The sequence below is a fragment of the Oncorhynchus nerka genome, linkage group LG13 (genome assembly GCF_034236695.1).
Source record: "Oncorhynchus nerka isolate Pitt River linkage group LG13, Oner_Uvic_2.0, whole genome shotgun sequence".
Classification (NCBI taxonomy): Eukaryota; Metazoa; Chordata; class Actinopteri; order Salmoniformes; family Salmonidae; genus Oncorhynchus; species Oncorhynchus nerka.
Window position 1 is genome coordinate 39,587,892 of NC_088408.1, and position 25,448 is coordinate 39,613,339.

The 25,448-nt window shown below is 42.2% G+C and overlaps 1 protein-coding gene and 1 long non-coding RNA gene across 3 annotated transcripts in view; one reads left to right on the plus strand and one right to left on the minus strand.

The window, feature by feature from the left end:
* Positions 1-1,867: 1,867 nt before the first annotated feature.
* Positions 1,868-15,708, minus strand: LOC115139527 (zinc finger protein 664-like). Its single transcript, XM_029677023.2, has 2 exons — positions 15,075-15,708; positions 1,868-5,204 (listed from the first exon to the last, which is right to left on the minus strand). The coding sequence occupies exons 1-2, from the start codon at positions 15,439-15,441 to the stop codon at positions 4,327-4,329; spliced, it is 1,245 nt and encodes a 414-aa protein (XP_029532883.2). The 5' UTR covers positions 15,442-15,708; the 3' UTR covers positions 1,868-4,326.
* The window catches only part of LOC135574689 (uncharacterized), a 30,107-nt gene continuing 19,996 nt past the window's right edge, over positions 15,338-25,448 (plus strand). Inside the window, exons 1-2 of one of the 2 annotated variants that reach the window (XR_010465566.1) lie at positions 15,338-15,442; positions 18,929-19,020. This is a non-coding gene — a long non-coding RNA (uncharacterized LOC135574689). Of the gene's footprint in view, positions 15,443-15,716; positions 15,762-18,928; positions 19,021-25,448 lie in introns of those variants that run through there. The other variant, XR_010465567.1, reaches the window with a different exon arrangement.

Genomic DNA, 25,448 nt, shown 5'->3' on the forward strand with positions numbered 1-25,448 from the left:
GATGCACTGACATCACTCGTCCAAATACTTATATATTCTTAATTCCCTTCCTTAAGATTGTGTATTGTTAGATATTATTTGCTAGATATTACTGGACTGTTGGAACTAGCAACACAAGCATTTAGCTACACCTGCAATAACATCTGCTAAACATGTGTATGTGACAAATAAAATGTGATTTGATGTATATACAGTTGAAGTCGGAAGTTTACATACAACTCAGCCAAATACATTTAAACTCAGTTTTTCACAATTCCTGACATGTATTCCTCGTAAAAATTCCCTGTCTTAGGTTAGTTAGGATCACTACTTTATTTTAAGAATGTGAAATGTCAGAATAATAGTAGAGAGAATTATTTATTTCAGCTTTTATTTCTTTCATCACATTCCCAGTGGGTCAGAAGTTTACATACACTCAATTAGTATTTGGTAGCATTGTCTTTAAATTGTTTAACTTGGGTCAAACATTTCGGGTAGCCTTCCACAAGCTTCCCACAATAAGTTGACAGAATTTTGGCCCATTCCTCCTGACAGAGCTGGTATAACTGAGTCAGGTTTGTAGGCCTCCTTGCTCACACACGCTTTTTCAGTTTTGCCCACAAATTTTCTATAGGATTGAGGTCAGGGCTTTGTGATGGCCACTCCAATACCTTGACTTTGTTGACCTGAAGCCATTTTGCCACAACTTTGGAAGTATGCTCGGGGTCATTGTTCATTTGGAAGACCCGTTTGCCACTAAGCTTTAACTTCCTGACTGATGTCTTGAGATGTTGCTTCAAAATATCCACATCATTTTGCTCCCTCATGATGCCATCTATTTTGTGAAGTGCACCAGTTCCTCCTGCAGCAAAGCACCCCCACAACATGATGCTGCCACCCCCGTGCTTCACGGTTGGGATGGTGTTCTTCGGCTTGCAAGCATCCCCCTTTTTCCTCCAAACATAACGATGGTCATTATGACCAAACAGTTTTATATTTGTTTCATTACACCAGATGACATTTCTCCAAAAGGTATGATCCATGTCCCCATGTGCAGTTGCAAACCGTAGTCTGGCTTTTTTATGGAGGTTTTGGAGCAGTGGCTTCTTCCTTGCTGAGCAGCCTTTCAGGTTATGTCGATATAGGACTCATTTTACTGTGGATATAACATCTTCACACGGTCATTTGCTGTTGTTCTGGGATTAATTTGCACTTCTTGCACCAAAGTACATTCATCTCTAAGATACAGAACGCATCTGATGGCTGCGTGGTCCCATGGTGTTTATACTTACGTACTATTCTTTTGGTCAGATGAACGTGGTACATTCAGGCATTTGGAAATTGCTCCCAAGGATGAACCAGACTTGTGGATTTCTTTTGATTTTCCCATGATGTCAAGCAAAAACGCACTGAGTTTGAAGGTAGGCCTTGAAATATACCCACAGGTACACCTCCAATTGACTCAAATGATGTCAATTAGCATATCAGAAGCTTCTAAAGCCATGACATAATTTTCTGGAATTTTCCAAGCTGTTTTAAAGGCACAGTCAACTTAGTGGATGTGAACCTCTGACCCACTGGAATTGGGATACAGTGAATTATAAGTGAAATAATCTGTCTGTAAGCAATCGTTAGAAAAATGACTTGTGTCATGCACAAAGTAGATGTCCTAAATGTGTGGTGTGGTTTAAAAACAAGTTTTAATGACTCCATCCTAAGTGTATGTAAACTTCCAACTTAAACTGTATTCTATACTATCTACTGTATCAGTCTTTCCTGCTCTGACATTGCTCGTCCATATATTTTTATTCCATTACTTAGATTTACGTGTATTAGGTATTTGTTGTGAAATTGTTAGATATTACTGCATTTATGTGTATGTGACAAATAACATTTGATTTGATTTATTATGAAGGTCACTTGTGTCAAATGTACTTTTCCCCACTCATGTCTTTACATTGCTTATGCATATTCGGTGGCCTGACTGCGTCCAGACTATGTCAAAGGCCCATCCTGGAAGATCTGAACCTAATGCAGCTTGGAGTGATCAGATGACAGAAGTCCCATTTAGGTGCAACTGAGGCCATAGATGCTCCATATCCATTACTTTGAGTGTTTTATAAAATATAAATAAATGTGTTTATTTCTGTGTTGCAGGGGCAGTCAAGAAATGGAACGGCAAGACCACAGAACATGACATAAGCAGAGCTGCGGGAGACCACCTCAAGCCCCTGGTAGAGCCGGGGGTGGTGTTTACCACTCTACCACGCCTTCAGCAGGCTGGAAAAGTGGGATTGATCTGTTTGATCCATTTGTTGATTTCAGTTCTCAGTAGTTGAAACCTTCGACGTATTGTTGATTTCAAAGATTTTCATTTTCAACAAATGCACTGGGTTGGTTGAAAAGTGATACGAAACGTACATACCATGCACTATATTGATATAGTGGAAGATATACTGAATTTATACTGTTTTTCATACTAAGATGGACCAGGATATGTGTTGCTTTTGCACATATTTGTTAATTGGTTTTGCAAGAGTCTGTTGATTGGTCAGTCATTGGGTCCATTTGTTTTGCAATATGTTCAAATCAAAACAAGTTATTTATACAGCACATTTCAGACATGGATGCAACACAATGGCTTCACAGGGGGAAAAACCTATGAAAATAAAAAACTATTTAGTACACAACAAACATAAGAGGATAAACAACAGAAGATTAACAACTTAAAGACTAATGAGCATCCTAAGGAAAATGCCATTTTATTAAAATATTATAATCAGAACAGGTGTAACACATACTGACTAACGAGGTGACACCAATCAGTGCTCCCTATGTGCTAACGAGCTATACGTGCTAACGTTCAACCTCAAAACATAAATGCAAAAACCAAATCCTGCAACACCTCCCCCTTAAGACAACAAATATATCCTATATTTTTGTTGGACAAGTTTACTCACCACCAACAGAAAACAACTTCCATTTCACATGATAATCAACTACAATGATTCACATTCTACAATATGGCTGTCAACAATTAAAAACACAACACAAAAAGTGTTTTTTGAAAAACTCACTAGCTTCAAGAGCTCTCAGTCAGTTGGTTGCATAAATAATTAGGATTAAATGTTACATGAATTGTAAATATGAAATATCAAAACCAAATGTACACCCCTTTGTTAATATGTATTGGCTATAATTCACTTAATGGTGAGGCATGGAATAATACAAATGTACATTTTGTCGGGCTGAATATTTTAAATGTGAGGTGATTTGAGTCATGCTTCTTCAGTAGTGGAATAAAGACAATTAGCATTTGAATGTTGTCAAGAAATACTGGAGTGATGTAGGGTTGTTAATAAAATTGATTACAGACCAATTCTTTACACTGTGTCCATGTGTATAAGCTGCAAGTACATTGAAATTAATTTCAAGTCACTGACAAAAATCATCTTTTCATCTTTTACTTTCAACTACAACCGAACCGAATATTGGACATCAGGCATAGTCTTATTTTCAATTACATTTTGCTAGGTGGAATAGCCCCAATGTCAAAACACTGTTTTAACATGTACAAATCAATAAACAAAATGCATAAACAGTTTGGGATACATTCAAAACCTAAACGTAAAATGTGCTATATACACAACATCTGCCACAATAATCATATTACTTGTATTTTTTAAGCAAGCTCCTTATAGACTGCACAAGCACTGATATCGATTAATTGGGAAATCAGGAAACTAACGCAACAAACAAAAAAACAAACATGAAAGACAGTCAGCTACATTTGAGTGATGCATTTAAATGTAGGGGTCACTACACAAAGGAACGCAACACTTATTTGTCATCACCCATCGATATCATGTTAAAATCATTTGTGCGAGAGGAGGGAGATTATGTTGCATGTCCTGTTAAAACTAACAGCTCAAAAATCACACGGAATCTGGGAATAATGAATACATCACTGGTTAGAGGACAATTTGTAGAAAACAGCTAGCTACATTTTGATTCAAGTGGGTCACCAACACTGTAAGTGCAACACAACTATTTTTTTGTTAGTCACTTTTTGTTATACCACATAAATAGTACTCTTTCAATTCAGAGCCTGGATTATTCCCCTGAGGCTAATATCCATATCATGTTGAAATCAATAGAACAGGGGGCAAACGTTTAGGGTTCTACATTGTGACATCATTAAAATACTCCTTCTACAATGTTAAAACATTCTACATTGTGACATTAATTCACTGATATCATGAAACAACTCCTTCATGCATGTACTTTCTGATATTTGATCAGAGATCTTTAATCAGATTATCTTTGTTCACAGCTAAGAGGTTTCCCTCATGTGTGTGTTCTCTTGTGTACAGTCAGCTGCCCAGATCGACCAAAACTCTTCCCACATTGATCACAGCTATAAGGTTTCTCTCCTGTGTGTGTTCTCTGGTGCACTGTCAGATCGCTAGATTGACCAAAACTCTTCCCACAATGACCACAGCTATAAGGTTTCTCTCCTGTGTGCGTTCTCTGGTGTAGAGTCAGATTGCTAGATGCAGTAAAACTCTTCCCACATTGATCACAGCTATAAGGTTTCTCTCCTGTGTGTGTTCTCTGGTGCACTGTCAGATCGCTAGACTGACCAAAATTCTTCCCACAATGACCACAGCTATAAGGCTTCTCTCCTGTGTGAGTTCTCTGGTGTAGAGTCAGATTGCTAGAATCAGTAAAACTCTTCCCACAGTGACCACAGCTATAGGGTTTCTCTCCTGTGTGTATTCTCTGGTGCACTGTCAGATAGCTAGATTGACCAAAACTCTTCCCACATTGACCACAGCTGTAAGGTTTCTCTCCTGTGTGTGTTCTCTGGTGTACAATTAGATAGCTAGATGTAGTAAAACCCTTCCTACATTGATCACAGCTATAAGGTTTCTCTCCAGTGTGTGTTCTCTGGTGTGATATCAGGCTGGTTGAACGAGTAAAACTCATCCCACATTGAGTACAGCTAAAAGATTTCTCTCCTGTGTGGATCCTCTGATGAATTTTAATGCCTGATGAGGAGGGGAATCTCTTCCCACAGTCAGAGCAGCAGTGAGTTCTCTTCCCTGTGGATCTCTGCAGGTGTTTCTTGAGGTGTTCTGATCTGGAGGAACTCTTCTCTGCCTCTTCAGCATCATGAGGTTGTTGAGGCGCCCCAGAGGATCCATGATAGTCACATCTCTCTCCTGTGTGAACAACAAGTCAGACAGATGGTTAAAGGCCCACAACAGCGGAAATCCACTGTAAAAGGTGATGCCAACAGCGTAGCCATGATGTTGTATAACAATTGACGTCTCTAATGAATGTAAAAATTATTTGTCTTAAAATTAGCAAGAAAAGTCTTATTTTAGTAGTAACATCAATGATTGTAGGCTAGAAATAAGTTAATCATGTTGTTGAAACTCTAAGCAGTGTGCCAGATGACTTTTGGTCTCCAATATAGGCCCCTTTCTGTGTTTAATAAAATTTCGTCACGAGGGCGATGCACAAGCAATTTGGTTGTAGAAACTCCTTCCTGCTGATGAGGAAACCGATGGTTATGGATGGTAGTATATCTGCCTGGAGCAAAAAATGGTGAGCAAAATGTTTAGTTTTTCACAATGTATTCGGAATATGTATAGGGGAATACTCAGGGGAGTAACCTCCATTTCCAGGTTGCTTATGAGTACATTTCACACTACTTTGGATTATAATTGTAAGGCTCGTTTGAATGTCCTGCTTAATATAATGTTTGTGTCATCCTCGCAAATCAACTGCTTTATACTTAAAATAACATTTCAACCAGTAAAATGCTCTTTGGCTAGCTTTGCCATCAGCCTGACAATGAGGGTTTGTAAACTAAGTGTTTGCCAAATTGGCCCATAACTTCACCTAACAATAACATAGACCTACTGTAGGACCCATAATTTCACTTAACAACAAATGTCGTGTTGTTTGCCATTTGAATGGCATTCAGAAAACAATTTCCTGGATCAGCTGATGATAGTTGAACACGTGACTAACTAAACAGCTACAGTATTAAGAATTATATGTAATTATTGAAGAACCACGTTAATGACAGTATGCATTTGGGTGTTGTCAATCAACTTATGACTCAGTTAAAACAATTGGATTTAGCAAACTGAAATGATTTCGTATTTCTGTGCCCACAAAAACTGTTTTTCCAGCATAACAAAAGAAGCCACTAAATGTTATAGTTCGAGTGCATTTCAGAATACAAAAAAAAACTGTCCGACAGCAAGATCCCATATTTAAGTTGAAGCTTATCATATGACAAGCGTAACGTTATGACTATAACTACTGTTCCCTGAAGGAGGGAAACGAGGTACAACATACTATTAAATCAACATGTTATGACTATAACTACTGTTCCCTGAAGGAGGGAAACGAGGTACAACATACTATTAAATCAACATGTTATGACTATAACTAATGTTCCCTGAAGGAGGGAAACTAGGTACAACATACAATTAAATCCGCGCCTCACTGGAAGCCCCACCTTCCACAGGTGGATGAGCGTGTGGTATGGACTTATTCCTTAAATTTAATACCGCTCTTCCCTGACCCAGGAAGGGGTGGGGCCAAACAGATGTTGTACCTCGTTTCCCTCCTTCAGGGAACAGCAATTATAGTCATAAAGTTACACTCCCTTTCAGTCGGTCAACATTGGTATAACATACTATGGGGAAATAGAATCAAATGGACACTAAATGAAACGGCCCCTGGCAGACCACGCAGACCATGCAAGATGGGGCTGACAGAGATGGTCGCCTCGCTTCAGGTCCTTAAACTATGCAGTTATTTGTTGTTTTATGTATTATTATCGCAGGAGAGGCAGACGGAGCGGCCCACTGGTCAGACTCAGAAGGTGAGCACACCATCCACCCCTTCAGAGCATATTCGCCAATGTCCAATCTCTAGACAACAAGGTGGACAAAAGTAGGGCATGAGTTGACTTCCAGAGAGACATCAGAGATTGTAACATTCTCTGTTTCACGGAAACATGGCTCACTCGGGATACGTTGTCAGAGTTGGTACAGCCACCCGGATTCTTCATGCATTGCGCCAACAGAAATGAAAATTTCTCCGGCAAGAAGGGAGGGGATATATGCCTTTTGATTAACGACTCATGGTGTAATCATAACAACATACAGGAACTCAAGTCCTTTTGTTCACCGGACCTTGAATTCCTTACAATCAAATGCCGACCACATTATCTTCCAAGAGAATTCTCTTCGATTACAGTCACAGCCGTGTATATCCCTCCCAAGCAGATACGTTGTCAGCCCTGAAAGAACTTCACTGAACTCTATGGAAACTGGAAACCATACATCCCGAGGCTGCATTTATTGTAGCTGGGGATTTTAACAAAGTTAACCTGAGAACAAGCGTTCCTAAATCCTATCATCATATCAACTGCGCGACTCGAGCTGCTAGCATTCTGGATCACTGCTACTCTAACTTCCGCGATGCATAGAAAGTCCTCCCCTGACCTGCCTTCGGAAAACCTGACCATGACTCCATCTTGTTGCTCCCAGCTTATAAACAGAAACTCAAACAGGAAACGCCCAGTCAGGTCTATTCAACCCTGATCTGACCAATCGGATTCCACGCTTCAAGATTGCTTCGATCACGTGGACTGGGATATGTTCCGGATAGCATCGGACAACAACATTGATGTATACGCTGACTCGGTGAGCGAGTTTATTAGCAAGTGCATTAGAGCTGTCGTACCCACTGTGACTATTAAAACGTTTCCTAATCAGAAACCGTGGATTGATGGCAGCATTCGCGCAAAACTGAGAGCGCAAACCTGAGAGCGCAAACCACCGCTTTTAACCATGGCAAGGCGACCGGAAATATGACCGAATACAAACACTGCAGCTATTCCCTCAACAAGGCAATCAAACAAGCAAAGCTTCAAACAAGCAAAGCGTCAAACAAGCAAAGTATAGGGACAAAGTAGTCTCAATTCAACGGCTCGAACACGAGACGTATGTGGCAGGGTCTACAGTCAATCACTGATTACAAAAAGAAAACCAGCCCCGTCACAGACATTGACGTCTTGCTACCACACAAATTAAACAACTTCTTTGCTTGCTTTGAGGACAAAACAGTGCTACCGACACGGCCCGCTACCATAGACTGTAGGCTCTCCTTCTCCGTGGCTGACTTAAAACATTTAAACGTGTCAACCCTCGCAAGGCTGCCGGCCCAGACGGCATCCCTCGCCGCGTCCTCAAGGAATTCACAGACCAGCTGGCTGGTGTGTTTACAGACATATTCAATCAATCCCTATCCCAGTCTGCTGTCCCCACATGCTTCAAGATGGCAACCATTATTCCTGTTCCAAGGAAAGCTAAGAACTAAATGACTATTGCCCCATTGCACTCACTTCCATCATCCTGAAGTGCTTTGAGAGACTAGTCAAGGAGCATATCACCTCCACCCTACCCGATACCCTAGACCCACTCCAATTTGCTTACCGCCCCAATAGGTCCACTGACGATGCAATCGCCATCGCACTGCACACTGCCCTCTCATCTAGACAAGAGAAATACCTATGTAAGAATGCTGTTCATTGACTACAGCTCAGGATCTAACACCATAGTACCCTCCAAACTCGTCATTAAGCTCAAGACCCTGGGTCTTGACCCCGCCTTGTGCAACTGGGTCCTGGACTTTCTGACCGGCCATCCCCAGGTGGCGAAGGTAGGAAATAATATCTCCACCCCGCTGATCCTCAACACTGGGTCCCCATAAGGGTGCATTCTCAGCCCTCTCCTGTACTCCCTGTTCACCCATGACTGCATGGCCATGCACGCCTCCAACTCAATCATCAACTTTGCAGACAACGCTACAGTGGTCGGCTTGATTACCAACAACGACGTGACAGCCTACAGGGAAGAGGCGAGGGCCCTCGGAGTCTGGACTTCAGGAAACTGCAGAGTGATCACCCCCCCATCCACATCGACAGGACAGTAGTGGAGTAGGTGGAAAGTTTTAAGTTCCTCGGCGTACACGTCACAGACAAGCTGAAATGGTCCACCCACACAGACAGTGTGGTGAAGAAGGCGCAACAGTGCCTCTTCAGCCTCAGGAGGCTAAAGAAATTTGGCTCCTCACCTAAAACAATCACAAACTTTTACAGATGCACAATTCGAGAGAATCCTGTCGGGCTGTATCACCACCTGGTATGGCAATTGCACCTCCCTCAAACGCAAGGCTCTCCAGAGGGTGGTCCGGTCTGCACCACGCATCAACGGGGCAAACTACCTGCCCTCCAGGACACCTACACCACCCAATGTCACAGGAAGGCCAAAAAGATCATCAAGGACAACAACCACCCGGGCCACTGCCTGTTCACCCCGCTATCATCCAGAAGGCGAGGTCAGTACAGTTGCATCAAAGCTGGAACCGAGAGACTGAAAAACAGCTTCTATCTCAAGGCCATCAGACTGTTCAACAGCCATCACTAACATAGAGAGTACACCCCTAAGTGAAATAGGGCTCAATTAGCCATTTTCCCTCCCCAGTGTCAAGTGATTCGTTATTGTTATAAGGTCTCAGGTGTGAATGGGGAGCAGATGTGTTAAATTTGGTGTCATCGCTCTCACACTCCCTCATACTGACTGGTCACTGGAAGTTCAACATGGCACCTCATGGCAAAGAACTCTGAGGATCTTAAAAAAAGAATTGTTGCTCTACATAAAGATGGCCTGGGCTATAAGAAGATTGCCAAGACCATGAAAATGAGCTGCAGCACGGTGGCCAAGACCATACAGCGGTTTAACTGGACAGATTCCACTCAGAACAGGACTCGCCATGGTCGACCAAAGAAGTCGTGCTCAGAGTCACATCCATAGGTTGTCTTTGGGAAATAGACGTATGAGTGCTGCCAGCATTGCTGCAGAGGTTGAAGGGGTGGGGGGTCAGCCTGTCAGTGCTCAAACCATACGCCGTACACTGCATCAAATTGGTCTGCATGGCTATGGTCCCAGAAGGAAGCCTCTTCTAAAGATGATGCACAAGAAAGCCCGCAAACAGTTTGCTGAAGACAAGCAGACTAACGACATGGATTACTGAAACCATGTCCTGTGGTCTGATGAGACCAAGATAAACTTATTTGGTTCAGATGGTGTCAAGCGTGTGTGGCGGCAACCAGGTGAGGAGTACAAAGACAAGTGTGTCTTGCCTACAGTCAAGCATGGTGGTGGGAGTGTCATGGTCTGGGGCTGCATGAGTGCTGCTGGCCCTGGGGAGCTACAGTTCATTGAGGGAACCATGAATGCCAACATGTACTGTGACATACTGAAGCAGAGCATGATCCCCTCCCTTCAGAGACTGGGCCGCAGGGCAGTATTCCAACATGATAACGACCCCAAACACACCGCCAAGACGACCACTGCCTTGCTAAAGAAGCTGAGGGTAAAGGTGATGGACTGGCCAAGCATGTCTCCAGATCTAAACCCTATTGAGCATATGTGGGGCATCCTCAAACGGAAGGTGGAGTGCAAGGTCTCTAACATCCACCAGCTCCGTGATGTCGTCATGGAGGAGTGGAAGAGGACTCCAGTGGCAACCTGTGAAGCTCTGGTGAACTCCATGCCCAAGAGGGTTAAGGCAGTGCTGGGAAATTATGGTGGCCACACAAAATATTGACACTTTGGGCCCAATTTTGAAATTTTCACTTAGGGGTGTACTCACTTTTGTTGCCAGCGGTTTAGACATTAATGGCTGTGGGTTGAGTTATTTTGAGGGGACAGCAAATGTACACTGTTATACAAGCTGTACACTCACTACTTTACATTCTAGCAAAGTGTCATTTCTTCAGTGTTGTCACATGAAAAGATATACTCAAATATTTACAAAAATGTGAGGGGTGTACTCACTTTTATGATATACTGTATCCTACATAACTCACCTCATATGTATATACTGTATTCTATACCATTTCTGCATCTTGCCTATGATGCACGGCCATTGCTCATCCATGTATTTATATGTACATATTCCTTACATTTGTGTGTATAAGGTAGTTGATGTGAATTTATTCGATTACTTGTTAGATATTACTGCATTGTCGGAACTAGAAGCACAAGCATTTCTCTACACTTGCATTAACATCTGCTAACCATGTGTATGTGACCAATAACATTTGATTTGACCCCGCAAGATTTGTCAGTTTTGTCAATTTATTCATTATCTTTTGTTTGAAACCCTCCTGTCAATGTTGAGTAAGGATACACACCTGATTATCCATTTAGAAGTAGGATTAGTCTACCGGACAATAGTTCGTCAAATTATTTTAGTAAAATATTTTTGGCTCTCACCCTTTTGATAACCACTCAGCATTGAAAGGGGAAAATGTATTGCTCTGATCCAATGGAAATGTCATAAAATACCTGATTACTTCTTATTCTTTGCACAAATAGCCGACAGCTGTGTCTGTCTCGAACTCACTGGCGCGGGAAACTGAGGGCACAGAATATTTTATACAATGTTGCAAGCTTGCTATCTCCTTTCGGGCTGACCCAGTTGATAGTTGATACAATGTTTCCAGTTTGTTGTAGACATGTCATTCGCAGCCAATGTGATTTAGAGGATATTTATTTTTATCCAGATATTTTCTACCTGCTGGCTGCAATGTTTATTTGTTGGCTTTATTTAGGCTGTTTTACATAGTTGGCAAAGGCAATAAAAGTTACTTTTAGGTTTGTATCATTTTTTATGTAGATTTAGAATGTAGCTTAGTCACAGACAATGATTTTGAGATACTATTTTTTTTAAATTAAACTGTTCCAAGAAAATGTGCATATGAAAATAATAACTGGCACACAGATTGGTAGAAATTGTCAGATAAATTGGCACTCCAACTGGAAAAGGTTGCAGACTGCTGCTGTAGTCTATTACTGAAAACTTCAGGAGCAAAATGGCAGAATTTACGAAGTCAGGCAGCGGGAGGAGGGGGGGGTGGGGTTTCCTTCTAGTTAGTTTATATTGATGACTGGAACCCTCTAGTTATGACTTCGAGTCATTTGTGTGTCTTAATTATTAAATCAAACACCATGCTTAAAGTATCAAATAAAATGTATTTATAAAGCCCTTCTTACATCAGCTGATATCTCAAAGTGCTGTACAGAAACACAGCCTAAAACCCCAACAGCAAGCAATGCAGGAGTAGAAGCATGGTGGCTAGGAAAAACTCCCTAGAAAGGCCAGACCTAGGAAGAAACCAGGTTGTGAGGGGTGGCCAGTCCTCTTCTGGCTGTGCCGGGTGGAGATGATAATAGAACATGGTGTTCAAATGTTCATAGGTGACCAGCAGGGTCAAATAATAATAATCACAGTGGATGTCGAGGTAGCAACAGGTCAGCACCTCAGGAGTAAATGCCAGTTGGCTTTTCATAGCAAGTTCAGACAAGTTCAGTACATATAGTTGATTTTATAAAAACACATGGGGCGATTGGTAGAAAGAACAGATGACTCTTGGTTGACCAAGATGTTTTTTTTAGTTGGGGACAGCACTAGAACATGATTTTGGGGCACCAGAGTGGCACAGCAGACACTGCATCTCAGGGCTTGAGGCGTCACTACAAACACCCTGGTTCAAATCCAGGCTGTATCACAACCGGCCGTGATTGAGAGTTCCATAGGGCGGCGAAACAATTGGCCCAGCGTCATCCGGGGTAGGCAGTCATTGTAAATAAGAATTTGTTCTTAACCGACTTGCCTAGTTAAATAAAGGTTACATTTAAATAAATAAAAAAGTGTTTTATGACAAACCATTTTTTACAAATCCGTCAAGGCACCAACTTTGAGAAGGATTTAAAACAAAGGTTTCAAACCAATTCATGAATGTAATTGAATCTAGGTATGTCTTGCCTTTAATGTAAGGGCATGAAATATATATATATATATATATATTTTTATATATACACTGCTCAAAAAAAATAAAGCGAACACTAAAATAACACATCCTAGATCTGAATGAATGAAATATTCTTATTAAATACTTTTTTCTTTACATAGTTGAATGTGCTGACAACAAAATCACACAAAAATGATCAATGGAAATCAAATTTATCAACCCATGGAGGTCTGGATTTGGAGTCACACTCAAAATTAAAGTGGAAAACCACACTACAGGCTGATCTAACTTCGATGTAATGTCCTTAAAACAAGTCAAAATGAGGCTCAGTAGTGTGTGGCCTCCACGTTCCTGTATGACCTCCCTACAATGCCTGGGCATGCTCCTGATGATGTAGCGGATGGTCTCCTGAGGGATCTCCTCCCAGACCTGGACTAAAGCATCCGCCAACTCTTGGACAGTCTGTGGTGCAAAGTGGCGTTGGTGGATGGAGCGAGACATGATGTCCCAGATGTGCTCAATTGGATTCAGGTCTGGGGAACGGGCGGGCCAGTCCATAGCATCAATGCCTTCCTCTTGCAGGAACTGCTGACACACTCCAGCCACATGAGGTCTAGCATTGTCTTGCATTAGGAGGAACCCAGGGCCAACCGCACCAGCATCTGGTCTCACAAGGGGTCTGAGGATCTCATCTCGGTACCTAATGGCAGTCAGGCTACCTCTGGCGAGCACATGGAGGGCTGTGCGGCCCCCCAAAGAAATGCCACACCACACCATGACTGACCCACCGCCAAACCGGTCATGCTGGAGGATGTTGCAGGCAGCAGAACGTTCTCCACGGCGTCTCCAGACTGTCACATGTGCTCAGTGTGAACCTGCTTTCATCTGTGAAGAGCACAGGGCGCCAGTGGCGAATTTGCCAATAATGGTGTTATCTGGCAAATGCCAAACGTCCTGCACGGTGTTGGGCTGTAAGCACAACCCCCCCCTGTGGATGTCGGGCCCTCATACCACCCTCACGGAGTCTGTTTCTGACCGTTTGAGCAGACACATGCACATTTGTGGCCTGCTGGAGGTCATTTTGCAGGGCACTGGCAGTGCTGCTCCTCCTTGCACAAAGGCGGAGGTAGCGGTCCTGCTGCTGGGTTGTTGCCCTCCACGTCTCCTGATGTACTGGCCTGTCGCCTGGTAGTGCCTCCATGGTATGGACACTACGCTGACAGACACAGCAAACCTTCTTGCCACAGCTCACATTGATGTGCCATCCTGGATGAGCTGCACTACCTGAGCCACATGTGGGTTGTAGACTCCGTCTCATGCTACCACTAGAGTGAAAGCACCGCCAGCATTCAAAAGTGACCAAAACATCAGCCAGGAAGCATAGGAACTGAGAAGTGGTCTGTTGTTATCACCTTATTGGGGGGTGTCTTGCTAATTGCCTATAATTTCCACCTGTTGTCTATTCCATTTGCACAACAGCATGTGAAATTTATTGTCAATCAGTGTAACTTCCTAAGTGGACAGTTTGATTTCACAGAAGTGTGATTGACTTGGAGTTACATTGTGTTGTTTAAGTGTTCACTTTATTTTTTTGAGCAGTGTATATATATATATATATATATATATATATATATATATATATATATATATATCCTAGAAACCTGGTTAAACTATCATTATGACAGCATGGATGAATTCTAGAATATACTATATATCCTAGAAACCTGGTTAAACTATCATTATGACAATATTGGATGAATTCTACAATATACTATATGGACTAGAAACCTGGTTAAACTATCATTGTGACATCATGGCTGAATTCTAGAATATACTATATGGCCTAGAAACCTGGTTAAATTATCATTATGACATCATGGATGGCCAGTCCTTGTATTCACAGTGTAGTGAATTCAGGGGGTAGCCCTGAGCTGAATTCAAACCTGGGTCCAGCGACTGTCAAGCCAAAACCTTATAACTGTTACGTTACATTTCTCCAGCCCCCATCCTTCAGCTGTTTACCAAACCAAGACTCTGGGCAGCCATTTTGTTGCTGTTTAAAAACTAGGTTTCCCCTTTAAAAACCCACACATCAATCAACCAACCGCACATCAATCAACCAACCACACATCAGTTAAACAACTGCAGAGTTTGTGCCTCTGTATTTAATTAAGACAGTACTTACTAGTGTTAATCAGGGCCTGGTTTCTCAAAACCATCTTACGGCTAAGTTCATCATTAGAATCATTGGATGCCTTAAGATGCGTTTGAGAAACAGGGACCAGAAATCTAGTTTCCTCCTTTTTGCATGTGACAGTCATCTCCCCATCCTCCTCTTTCTCTTCCTCCTCCTCTTTCACTCTGAACGAGTCCTCTTCTTTCACTGAAACATCTTTCTCTTCTTCTTTCACTGTAACAGCCTCACCCTCTACTTGTTTTACTGCGATATCCTCTTCTTCCTCCTCTTCTTTCACAATAACGTTCAACCAAAGACCTTTCTCCGTCCAGCAGACCTCTTCTGTAGCAGGAGGAGAGAACCTTAGTGAGCTCATGGTAAGGAATGTTAGCTAGCTAGGCTAATACTAACTTAACCAGCACGCTAGTTTACTAACAGCAGCAACACCGTAAATATGAAATGAAATCGGATAACCAACTAGACGACAGAATTGGATTTGAAACACAGTGGCTAATATACACGAAAGTGTCTAAAGAGCTTTACTGGTTCGGCTATTTTGTCTAGCAAGCTACCGAGGTGGCTGACTAAGTGTTGCTGCTGTTGAAAGAAGCGTTCCGTCCACTAGAATATACGTCACACTAGCATCATTGCCTTAAAGTCGCACATGGTCATCTGCTGACTGGAGTGGGTAACGCAGTTGAGTAAACATGTTTATTTTATCTTCAGACAAGTTAAAGTGTAGGAAGCATGAGTTTTTTTCTCACCAGAGTAACAATACAGTGTGGTTAAAGACTTAGTAACTGAGTTGTAATAACGATATGGTTACCTATAAGCACAAATAGTTATGTTTTTGCATGATTTCATATTTATTCACTTATTTCCAGATATCTGCTAAACTACTAATGCACTATTTCTCAACGTAATATGGAGGATCTACTCTGTGCTACGGAGTTTGTATGCTAGCTCAAACTTGCAAAAGTTAGCCACACCTCATGCTTTCATATACTGCGTGGTTGTGATATCTAGTGGGAACGCATTAGAACGGTAGGCTCCGGTGCCTTCTTGCCAGTAGGGATGTTACTTTTGATACCGGAGCAACGAGGCATGCGTCGAAATCGCTAAGCAGTATATTTCAAAGCTGTGTGCTGATGCCTGTATTACTTTATCAGCAGCACGTGATCAATGACGTCTGAAGCTTCATTTCATCGAACAACCACCAGATTGGTTTGGTATTGGACTTGTTCGACACTGCAGGCGACTGCCAACTGACTGATCTACAAATCATCTTACATCATAAATAACTATTCATTATTATTTATAAATCAGTCAGCCAGTGACCATTTACCCACAATGCAGCATGATGCTCTCGAACATGGCCAGTGGTTTAGTAGATGACATAAAGGCGATGCTGCGCACGTGCTACGGTGTGGGACGTCATCTATAATAATGACATAAAGGCTATGCTGCGCACGTGCTACGGTGTGGAATGTCATCTATAATAATGACATGAAAGCTATGCTGCTACGTGCTACGGTGTGGGTTGTCATCTATAATAATGACATGAAAGCTATGCTGCTACGTGCTACGGTGTGGGTTGTCATCTATAATAATGCTACGGTGTGGGACTGTCATCTATAATAATGACATAAAGGCTATGCTGCTACGGTGTGGGATGTCATCTATGTGGTTGTTATAAATTCTATGTTTCTCAAAGCCTTGAGTAATGAACCTATTTTTGACACAATTGCCTGGAAAGCGTCAATGCTTTAGGAATCTTTGTTCCCCCATTACTACTTTTCAGCAAATTCTCTGTGAAGTAGACTATGGGAGTTTTGTAACTTTTACAACCGTGGCTTACTGCTAGAGCACTAGCTGACATCTGGAATCTATTTTGGATTTGGGGGACTTTCCCTGCCATCAATCTGTGTCTGCTCTTTTGATCTGCAGTCATGTTTTAGTTTGGTTTTGTTAATCGGGTTCTAACTGGTCTCCGGTAGTTGGGCTCCAGCTTGCTGACCATAGCTAGTTGGCTATATAGCTAATGTTAGCTGGCTGACTAAGATAACTGCATATACAGTGGGGCAAAAATGGATTTAGTCAGCCACCAATTGTGCAAGTTCTCCCACTTAAAAGGATGAGAGAGGCCTGTAATTTTCATCATAGGTACACTTCAACTATGAAAGACAAAATGGAAAAAAAATCCAGAAAATCACATTGTATGATTTTTTATGAATTTATTTGCAAATTATGGTGGAAAATAAGTACTTGATCACCTACAAACAAGCAAGATTTCTGGCTCTCACAGACCTGTAACTTCTTCTTTAAGAGGCTCCTCTGTCCTCCACTCGTTACCTGTATTAATGGCACCTGTTTGAACTTGTTATCAGTATAAAAGACACATGTCCACAACCTCAAACAGTCACACTCCAAACTCCACTATGGCCAAGACCAAAGAGCTGTCAAAGGACACCAGAAACAAAATTGTAGACCTGCACCAGGCTGGGAAGACTGAATCTGCAATAGGTAAGCAGCTTTGTTTGAAGAAATCAACTGTGGGAGCAATTATTAGGAAATGGAAGACATACAAGACCACTGATAATCTCCCTCGATCTGGGGCTCCACGCAAGATCTCACCCCGTGGGGTCAAAATGATCACAAGAACAGTGAGCAAAAATCCCAGAACCACACGGGGGGACCTAGTGAATGACCTGCAGAGAGCTGGGAGCAAAGTAACAAAGCCTACCATCAGTAACACACTATGCCGCCAGGGACTCCAATCCTGCAGTGCCAGACGTGTCCCCCTGCTTAAGCCAGTACATGTCCAGGCCCATCTGAAGTTTGCTAGAGAGCATTTGGATGATCCAGAAGAAGATTGGGAGAATGTCATATGGTCAGATCAAACCAAAATATAACTTTTTGGTAATAACTCAACTCGTCGTGTTTGGAGGACAAAGAATGCTGAGTTGCATCCAAAGAACACCATACGTACTGTGAAGCATGGGGGTGGAAACATCATGGTTTGGGGCTGTTTTTCTGCAAAGGGACCAGGACGACTGATCCGTGTAAAGGAAAGAATGGGGCCATGTATCGTGAGATTTTGAGTGAAAAGCCTCCTTCCATCAGCAAGGGCATTGAAGATGAAATGTGGCTGGGTCTTTCAGCATGACAATGATCCCAAACACACCGCCCGGGCAACGAAGGAGTGGCTTCGCAAGAAGCATTTCAAGGTCCAGGAGTGGCCTAGCCAGTCTCCAGATCTCAACCCCATAGAAAATCTTTGGAGGGAGTTGAATGTCTGTGTTGCCCAGCAACAGCCCCAAAACATCACTGCTCTAGAGGAGATCTGCATGGAGGAATGGGCCAAAATACAAGCAGCAGTGTGTGAAAACCTTGTGAAGACTTACAGAAAACGTTTGATTTCTGTCATTGCCAACCAAGGGTATATAACAAAGTATTGAGATAAACTTTTGTTATTGACCAAATACTTATTTTCTACCTTAATTTGCAAAAAAATTCATAAAAAAATCCTACAATGTGATTTTCTGGATTTTTTCCCCCTCATTTTGTCTGTCATAGTTGAAGTGTGGGTGAACTTGCACAATTGGTGGCTGACTAAATAATTGTTTTCCTCACTGTAGCTAACCCCTAACCTTAACCCCTACCTTAACCATTTTAAATGTGAACTTCAATGGGCTAGGGATGTCCCAAGGATATATCTCTACCTGAAAATGCATGATCTAAGTGATGGATAGTTGGTATTCAGCAGTCATAAAGCCTTATTTACTTTAATGAACTATTAAAGTTGTGATTTTGTCAGACAGCAACTCTACACTTTATTGACTGACTGATCCATCCCTCCTCAGCCTTCCTCTCTTCTGAAGACCCAGTGAGGGTGGAGCTCAGTCACAGAGCTGTTGAGGGACTGATTAGGAAGAACACTTCTACAGCCAGAGAGGTGAGAGGTCACACATGGTTTAGATGGTAAATATTTATGCCCCCTTAGCGGTTCATCACGTAAGCAAAAGGGAATATGTTCCATCTATGTTTATTTACATTAGTGCAAATTCCCCCCAGGCACACACATATTTGTTCTTTGTTATTACCTGAGCCACTGCCTGTTCACCCCGCTATCATCCAGAAGTCATCGAGAAGTCATCCTTTTTCGTTGTCTGTTTGTTTTGTCTTATTAGTTTCACCTGTGTCCTGTTGTATGTGCTTAATGGGCTTCCAGACGAAGAGGAGGAAAACCTTTACAACGTGGCACCCTGTGTTTTGGGTGGTCCACATTATTGTCCGCGCCTTGTGTTTTGGGCTTGCTATTTTTTGTGCTGCATTAAAGTGCACCTTTTCCCAGTGGAATTCTCTGCGCCTGATTCCTTCCTCACCCACCTAGTCCCACGTGACAAATGTTTTGTTTTCGAAATGATCGTTTCCGGATTTGACCATATTAATGACCTAAGGCTCGTATTTCTGTGTGTTATTATGTAATAATTAAGTCTATGATTTGATATTTGATAGAGCAAATGCTCGTAAGCATTCATTCAAACAGCACTTTCGTGGGTTTTCCAGCAGATCTTCGCTGTGCTTCAAGCATTGAGCTGTTTGTGACTGTTTGTGCCTATCAACTCCCGAGATTAGGCTGGTGTAACCGATGTGAAATGGCTAGTTAGTTAGCGGGGTGCGCGCTAATAAAATTTCACTCGGTGATGTCACTCGCTCTGAGACCTTGAAGTAGTTGTTCCCCTTGCTCTGCAAGAGAGATGGATAAACGATGCTTCGAGGGTGGCTGTTGTTGATGTATGCAGAGGGTCCCTGGTTCAAGCCCAGGTAGGGGCGAGGAGAGGGACGGAAGCTACTGTTACATTAGCACAGCTGAAAACTGTTGTTCTGATTAAAGAAGCAATACAACTGGCCTTCTTTAGACTAGTTGAGTATCAGGAGCATCAGCAGTTGTGGGTGCGATTACAGGCTCAAAATGTCCAGAAACAAATAACTTTCTTCTGAAAATCGTTAGTCTATTCTTGAAATTGCCAAGAAACTGAAGATCTCGTACAACACTGTGTACTACTCCCTTCACAGAACAGCGCAAACGGGCTCTAACCAGAATAGTAGGAGGCCCCAGTGCACAACTGAGGAAGAGGACAAGTACATTAGTGTCTAATTTGAGAAACAGACGCCTCACAAGTTTTCAACTGGCAGCTTTATCAAATAATACCCGCAAAACACCAGTCTCAACGTCAACAGTGAAGAGGCAACTCTGGATGTTGGCCTTCTAGGCAGAGTTGCAAAGAAAAATCCATAACTCAGACCGTTTTTATATATATTTTTTAAATAACACAGACATTGGGCAGAGGAAGATTGGAAAAAGTGTTATGAACAGACATTCGTGAGATGCAGAAAAAATGAAAAGATGCTGGAGGAGTGCTTGACGCCTTCTATCAAGCATGGTGGCTGATAATGTGATGGTCTGGGGGTGCTTTAAGGGTGGTAAAGTAAGAGATTTATACAGGGTAAAAGGGATCTTGAAGAAGGAAGGCTATCACTCCATTTTGCAACGCCATGCCATACCCTTTGGATTCTTTGACGAAAGCAAAGTTTGAAGGACACAATTATTATAGCAATTATAAATCATTATTTATAACCTTGTCAACGTCTTGACTTTATTTCGTATTCATTTTGCAACTCATTTCATGTCTGTTTTCATGGAAAACAAGGACATTTCTAATTGACCCCAAACGTTTGAACGGTAATGAAGGTTCAACAGGTTTGAGCAACACGGAATTTAGAACAGTCACATTATTATAGATGACGTCCCACATGCCCTAGAGCGTGCGCAGCATCGCCTTTTTGTCATCTACTAAACCACTGGCCATGTTCGAGAGCATGAAAACCATGCTAAAATGTGCTTGACTGACTGACTGATTTATAAAAAGTAATGAGTAGTTATTTATGATGCAAGGTGATCTGTAGATAAGTCAGTTGGCAGTCGCCTGCAGTGTCGAACAAGCCCAATACCAAACCAATCAGGTGGTTGTTCGACGAAATGAAGCTTCAGACATCATTGATCACGTGCTGCTGATAAAGTGATACAGGCATCAGCACACTGCTTTGAAGTTTACTGCTTAGCAATTTCGACGGATGCCTCGTAGCTCCGGGATCAAATGTAACATCCCTACCGAAAAGTTGACAAAACAAAAAGGAGCAAGTGGGTATGATTTTCTCTTTCCTTTTGAGCCCACGGCAAGAAGGCACCAGAGCCTACCATGCTAACGAGTTCCCACTAGATAACACAACCACACAGTTCATGAAATGTATGAGGTGGGGCTAATGTTTGCAAGCTTGAGCTAGCTACCGAGCTAGAATACAAACTCTGTAGCACAGAGTAGATCCTTCATATGACGTTGAGAAATAGTGCATTGTGGGTAGTTTAAAAGATATCTGGAAATAAGTGAATAAATATGTAATAACGCAAAAACATAAATGTTTGTGCTTATAAGTAACCAGATCTTGAATACAACTAAGTTACTAAGTCTTTAACCACACTGTTTTGTTACACTGGTGAGTAAAAACTCATGCTTCCTACACTTTAACTTTTTGTCTGAAAATTAAATATACATTTTACTCAACTGCGTTACCGACTCCAGTCAGCAGATGGCGGTGTAGGAATTTAAGACAATGCTGTTGGTGTGAAGTTTAATCTAGTGGACGGGACGCTTCTTTCAACAACAGCAACAGTTAGTCAGCCACTTCGGTAGCTTGCTATCCAAAATAGCTGAACCAATAAACCTCTTTAGACGATTTAGTGTATATTAGCCACTGTTTTAAACCAACTTCTGTCGTCTAGTTAGTTATCCTATTTAATTTCATATTTACGGTGTTGTTGTTATTATTCAGCTAGCGGGCTGGTTAAGGTAGCATTAGCCTAGCAAACATCCCCGATCATGCGGTTACTAAGCTACTCTCCTGCTAAAGAAGATGAGGTCTGCTGGACGAGAAAGAGGGTCTGTGGCTAAACGTTGTTGTGAAAGAGGAAGAGGAGGCTGTTACAATACAAAAACAATGAAAGAATGAAACTGGATATCTGGGCTCGGTTTCCCAAAGGCATGTTAAGGCATCCAATTGTTCTAACGATGAATTTAGCCATAAAGTGCTATTGGGACACCGGGCCCTGATTAACACTAGTAAGTACTGTCTTAAATACAGAGGCACAAACTCTGCAGTTGTTGAACGGATGTGTGGTGTTAAAGGGGAAATATGCAATAGCTACATCCATATTTAGACTTTTAAAATGATTTATTCATAGCCATTGATTCTTGACGAATATTACACATGCCTCCTGAGCTTAGTTCAACTGTTTTATCCCATCAGAACCCCAAATAAGTTTTTTTTACTCCAATGTTTAGAAACAATGTAAAGCAACAATGTTTGCCTCAACATGGTTAAAACTATAATGTTGATATCATGGATGGTCAGTCCTTGCATCTGTAGGTCTGTCTATGAATTTCTTATTACCAAACTAGTGGTGGAATGACAGCGTTGTTATTGTATGAACTGCAGATTGGTTGATAGATGTGTGGCAATTTCATAGGGGTAACCTAGGATTTAAACAGCAACAACATGTCAGCCCTGAGACTTGGTTTGGCTATTAGCTGAGGAATGGGGGCTGGAGAAATGTAACCACTCTCAAATTCATAGAGAAAGCTATTGTAGCAACCGTAACCCAACACCTAGCGACCTCGTCAAGAGGTTCAGACATCTTGGCGTAACAGTTATAAGGTATTGGCTTGACAGTCACTGGACCCAGGTTTGAGTTCAGCTCAGGGCTACCCCTTGAATTGACTTCACTATAAATACAAGGGCTGGCCATCCATAAGGTCAAACTTATAATTTTAAACAAGATTTCAAGGCTATACAGTGCTTTTTTAAAAACAGTGGTGTTATACATGCATATGTTTTGGTTTCTGGTGGGGTAATACAGTTGAAACATTTGAAAAGTTATACTTTTCAATAATCAATGGTTATATAGTAAATGGGTCTTTCTATAACTGCCAGTGTAGATTTCCTGTGGGGGTCAAATTGTTAGAGCTGTTGATAAGTTATTAGCTGTGTTAGAATACTCATACTAACCGTACTATTTGCGACATGAATTGAGTATATAGTATGCTTATTGGTCATAGTATGATATTGTTAGTATGCCAAAAGTTCCCGGATGTCGTACTAAATTCGCAAAAATATGATTTATACACACAATACTTTAGGACCCATAATGCAATTCTTCAGGAAATGGGCGTGGCTTCGCATCTTTTTCAGATTTGAAGAAAATGGCGGAAAATATGCAGCCGAAGTCCGACGAGAGCCGATACAAATTCATTGCTTTAACTGATTATGACAAATGTTAAGAAAATGTTGAACAATGTAATGCATTTTCAAATAAGTTAGGGGATCTGAGAACAACTCCAGTTGAACCCTTCATTTTTAGAGTGTAGTCGGCTCTATTTACTCTCAGATTCAAACATGCTGATTAGCATCAACGATGAAGTCAGCTGCTGCTGCTCCAATACAGTATGAGGTGAGACATTGAACTGATGTTGAACTGGGCAGTCAGCTGCTGCTGCTCCAATACAGTATGGGGTGAGACGGTGAACTGACGTTGAACCGGGCGGTCAGCTGCTTCTGCTCCAATACAGTATGAGGTGAGACGGTGAACGGATGTTGCCCCGGGCAGTCAGCTGCTGCTGCTCCAATGCAGTATGAGGTGAGACGGTGAATTGGGCAGTCAGCTGCTGCTGCTCCAAAACAGTATGAGGTGAGATGGTGAACTGACGTTGAACCGGGCGGTCAGCTGCTTCTGCTCCAATACAGTATAAGGTGAGACGGTGAACTGATGTTGAATCGGGCAGTCAGCTGCTGCTGCTCCAATACAGTATGAGGTGAGATGGTGAACTGACGTCGAACCGGGCAGTCAGCTGCTCCTGCTCTAATACAGTATGAGGTGAGACGGTGAACTGATGTTGAACCGGGCAGTCAGATGCTGCTGTTCCAATACTGTATGAGGTGAGACGGTGAACCGATGTTGAACTGGGCAGTCAGTCATTCATTCTGTACTATGAGTCTATCAAATCAAATCAAATGGAATTTTATCTTACAAGTGAAATGCTTATTTACAAGCCCCTAACTAACAATGCAGTTTAAAAAAGTATGAATAAGAAATAAAAGGAACAAGTAATTAAAGAGTAGAAGTTAAATAACAATAGCTAGACTATATACAGGGGTTACCGGTACAGAGTCAATGTGCGGGGGCACTGGTTAGTCGAGGTAATTGACGTAATATGTACATGTAGGTAGAGTTGTTAAAGTGACTATGCATAGATTATGACAGAGAGTGGGGCGGAGCCTTCCTCTGACACCGCCTGGTATAGAGGTCCTGGATGGCAGGAAGCTTGGCCCAAGTAATGTACTGGGCTGTACGCGCTACCCTCTGTAATGCCTTGCGGTCGGAGGTAGAGCAGTTTCCATACCAGGCCCGGATGCAACCATACAGGATGCTCTCGATGGTGCAGCTGTAGAACCTTTTGAGGATCTGAGGACCCATGCTAAATATTTTCAGTCTCCCGAGGGGGAATAGATTTTGTCGTGCCCTCTTCATGACTGTCTTGGTGTGCTTGGACCATGAAAGTTTGTTAGTGATGTGGACACCAAGGATCTTGAAGCTCTCAACCTGCTCCTCTACAGCCCCGTCGATGAGAATGGGGGGCGTGCTCGATCTTCCTTTTCCTGTAGTCCACAATCATCTCCTTTGTCTTGATCACGTTGAGGGAGAGGTTGTTTTCTTCGCACCATACGGCCAGGTCTCTGACCTCCTCCCTATAGGCTGTCTCGTCGTTGTTGGTGATCAGGCCTACCACTGTTGTGGCATCGGCAAACTTAATGATGGTGTTGGAGTGGTGCCTGGCCGTGCAGTCATGAGTGAACAGGAAGTACAGGAGGGGGCTGAGCACGCACCCCTGAATTGAGGATCAGTGTGGCGGATATGTTGTTACCTACCCTTAAAAAACATGAGCTGGCACACACCCAGAAAGTAGTTTGTGTGGAGGTGCTGACTAACGGCGAATAAACTATAAACTATCAAAATAAAGAACATCAACATACATTTTTTTTTCATTCAATTTCACATAATAAAGATTTTTCATTTTGTCAAGTTCAGAAGTCAGAACCCTTCACCTGCTATGTAAAAGAGACAGAAGAATGCACAATGGTTAATGCTATTCTGGGATCCTTGGGACATCCCTACCCTAAACCCTTCATTAACCATTTTAAGTGTGCCACAATATGTTTTTGTGCTGGTCGAGGGCAGTCAGGTCTGGAGTGAACCAAGGGCTATAT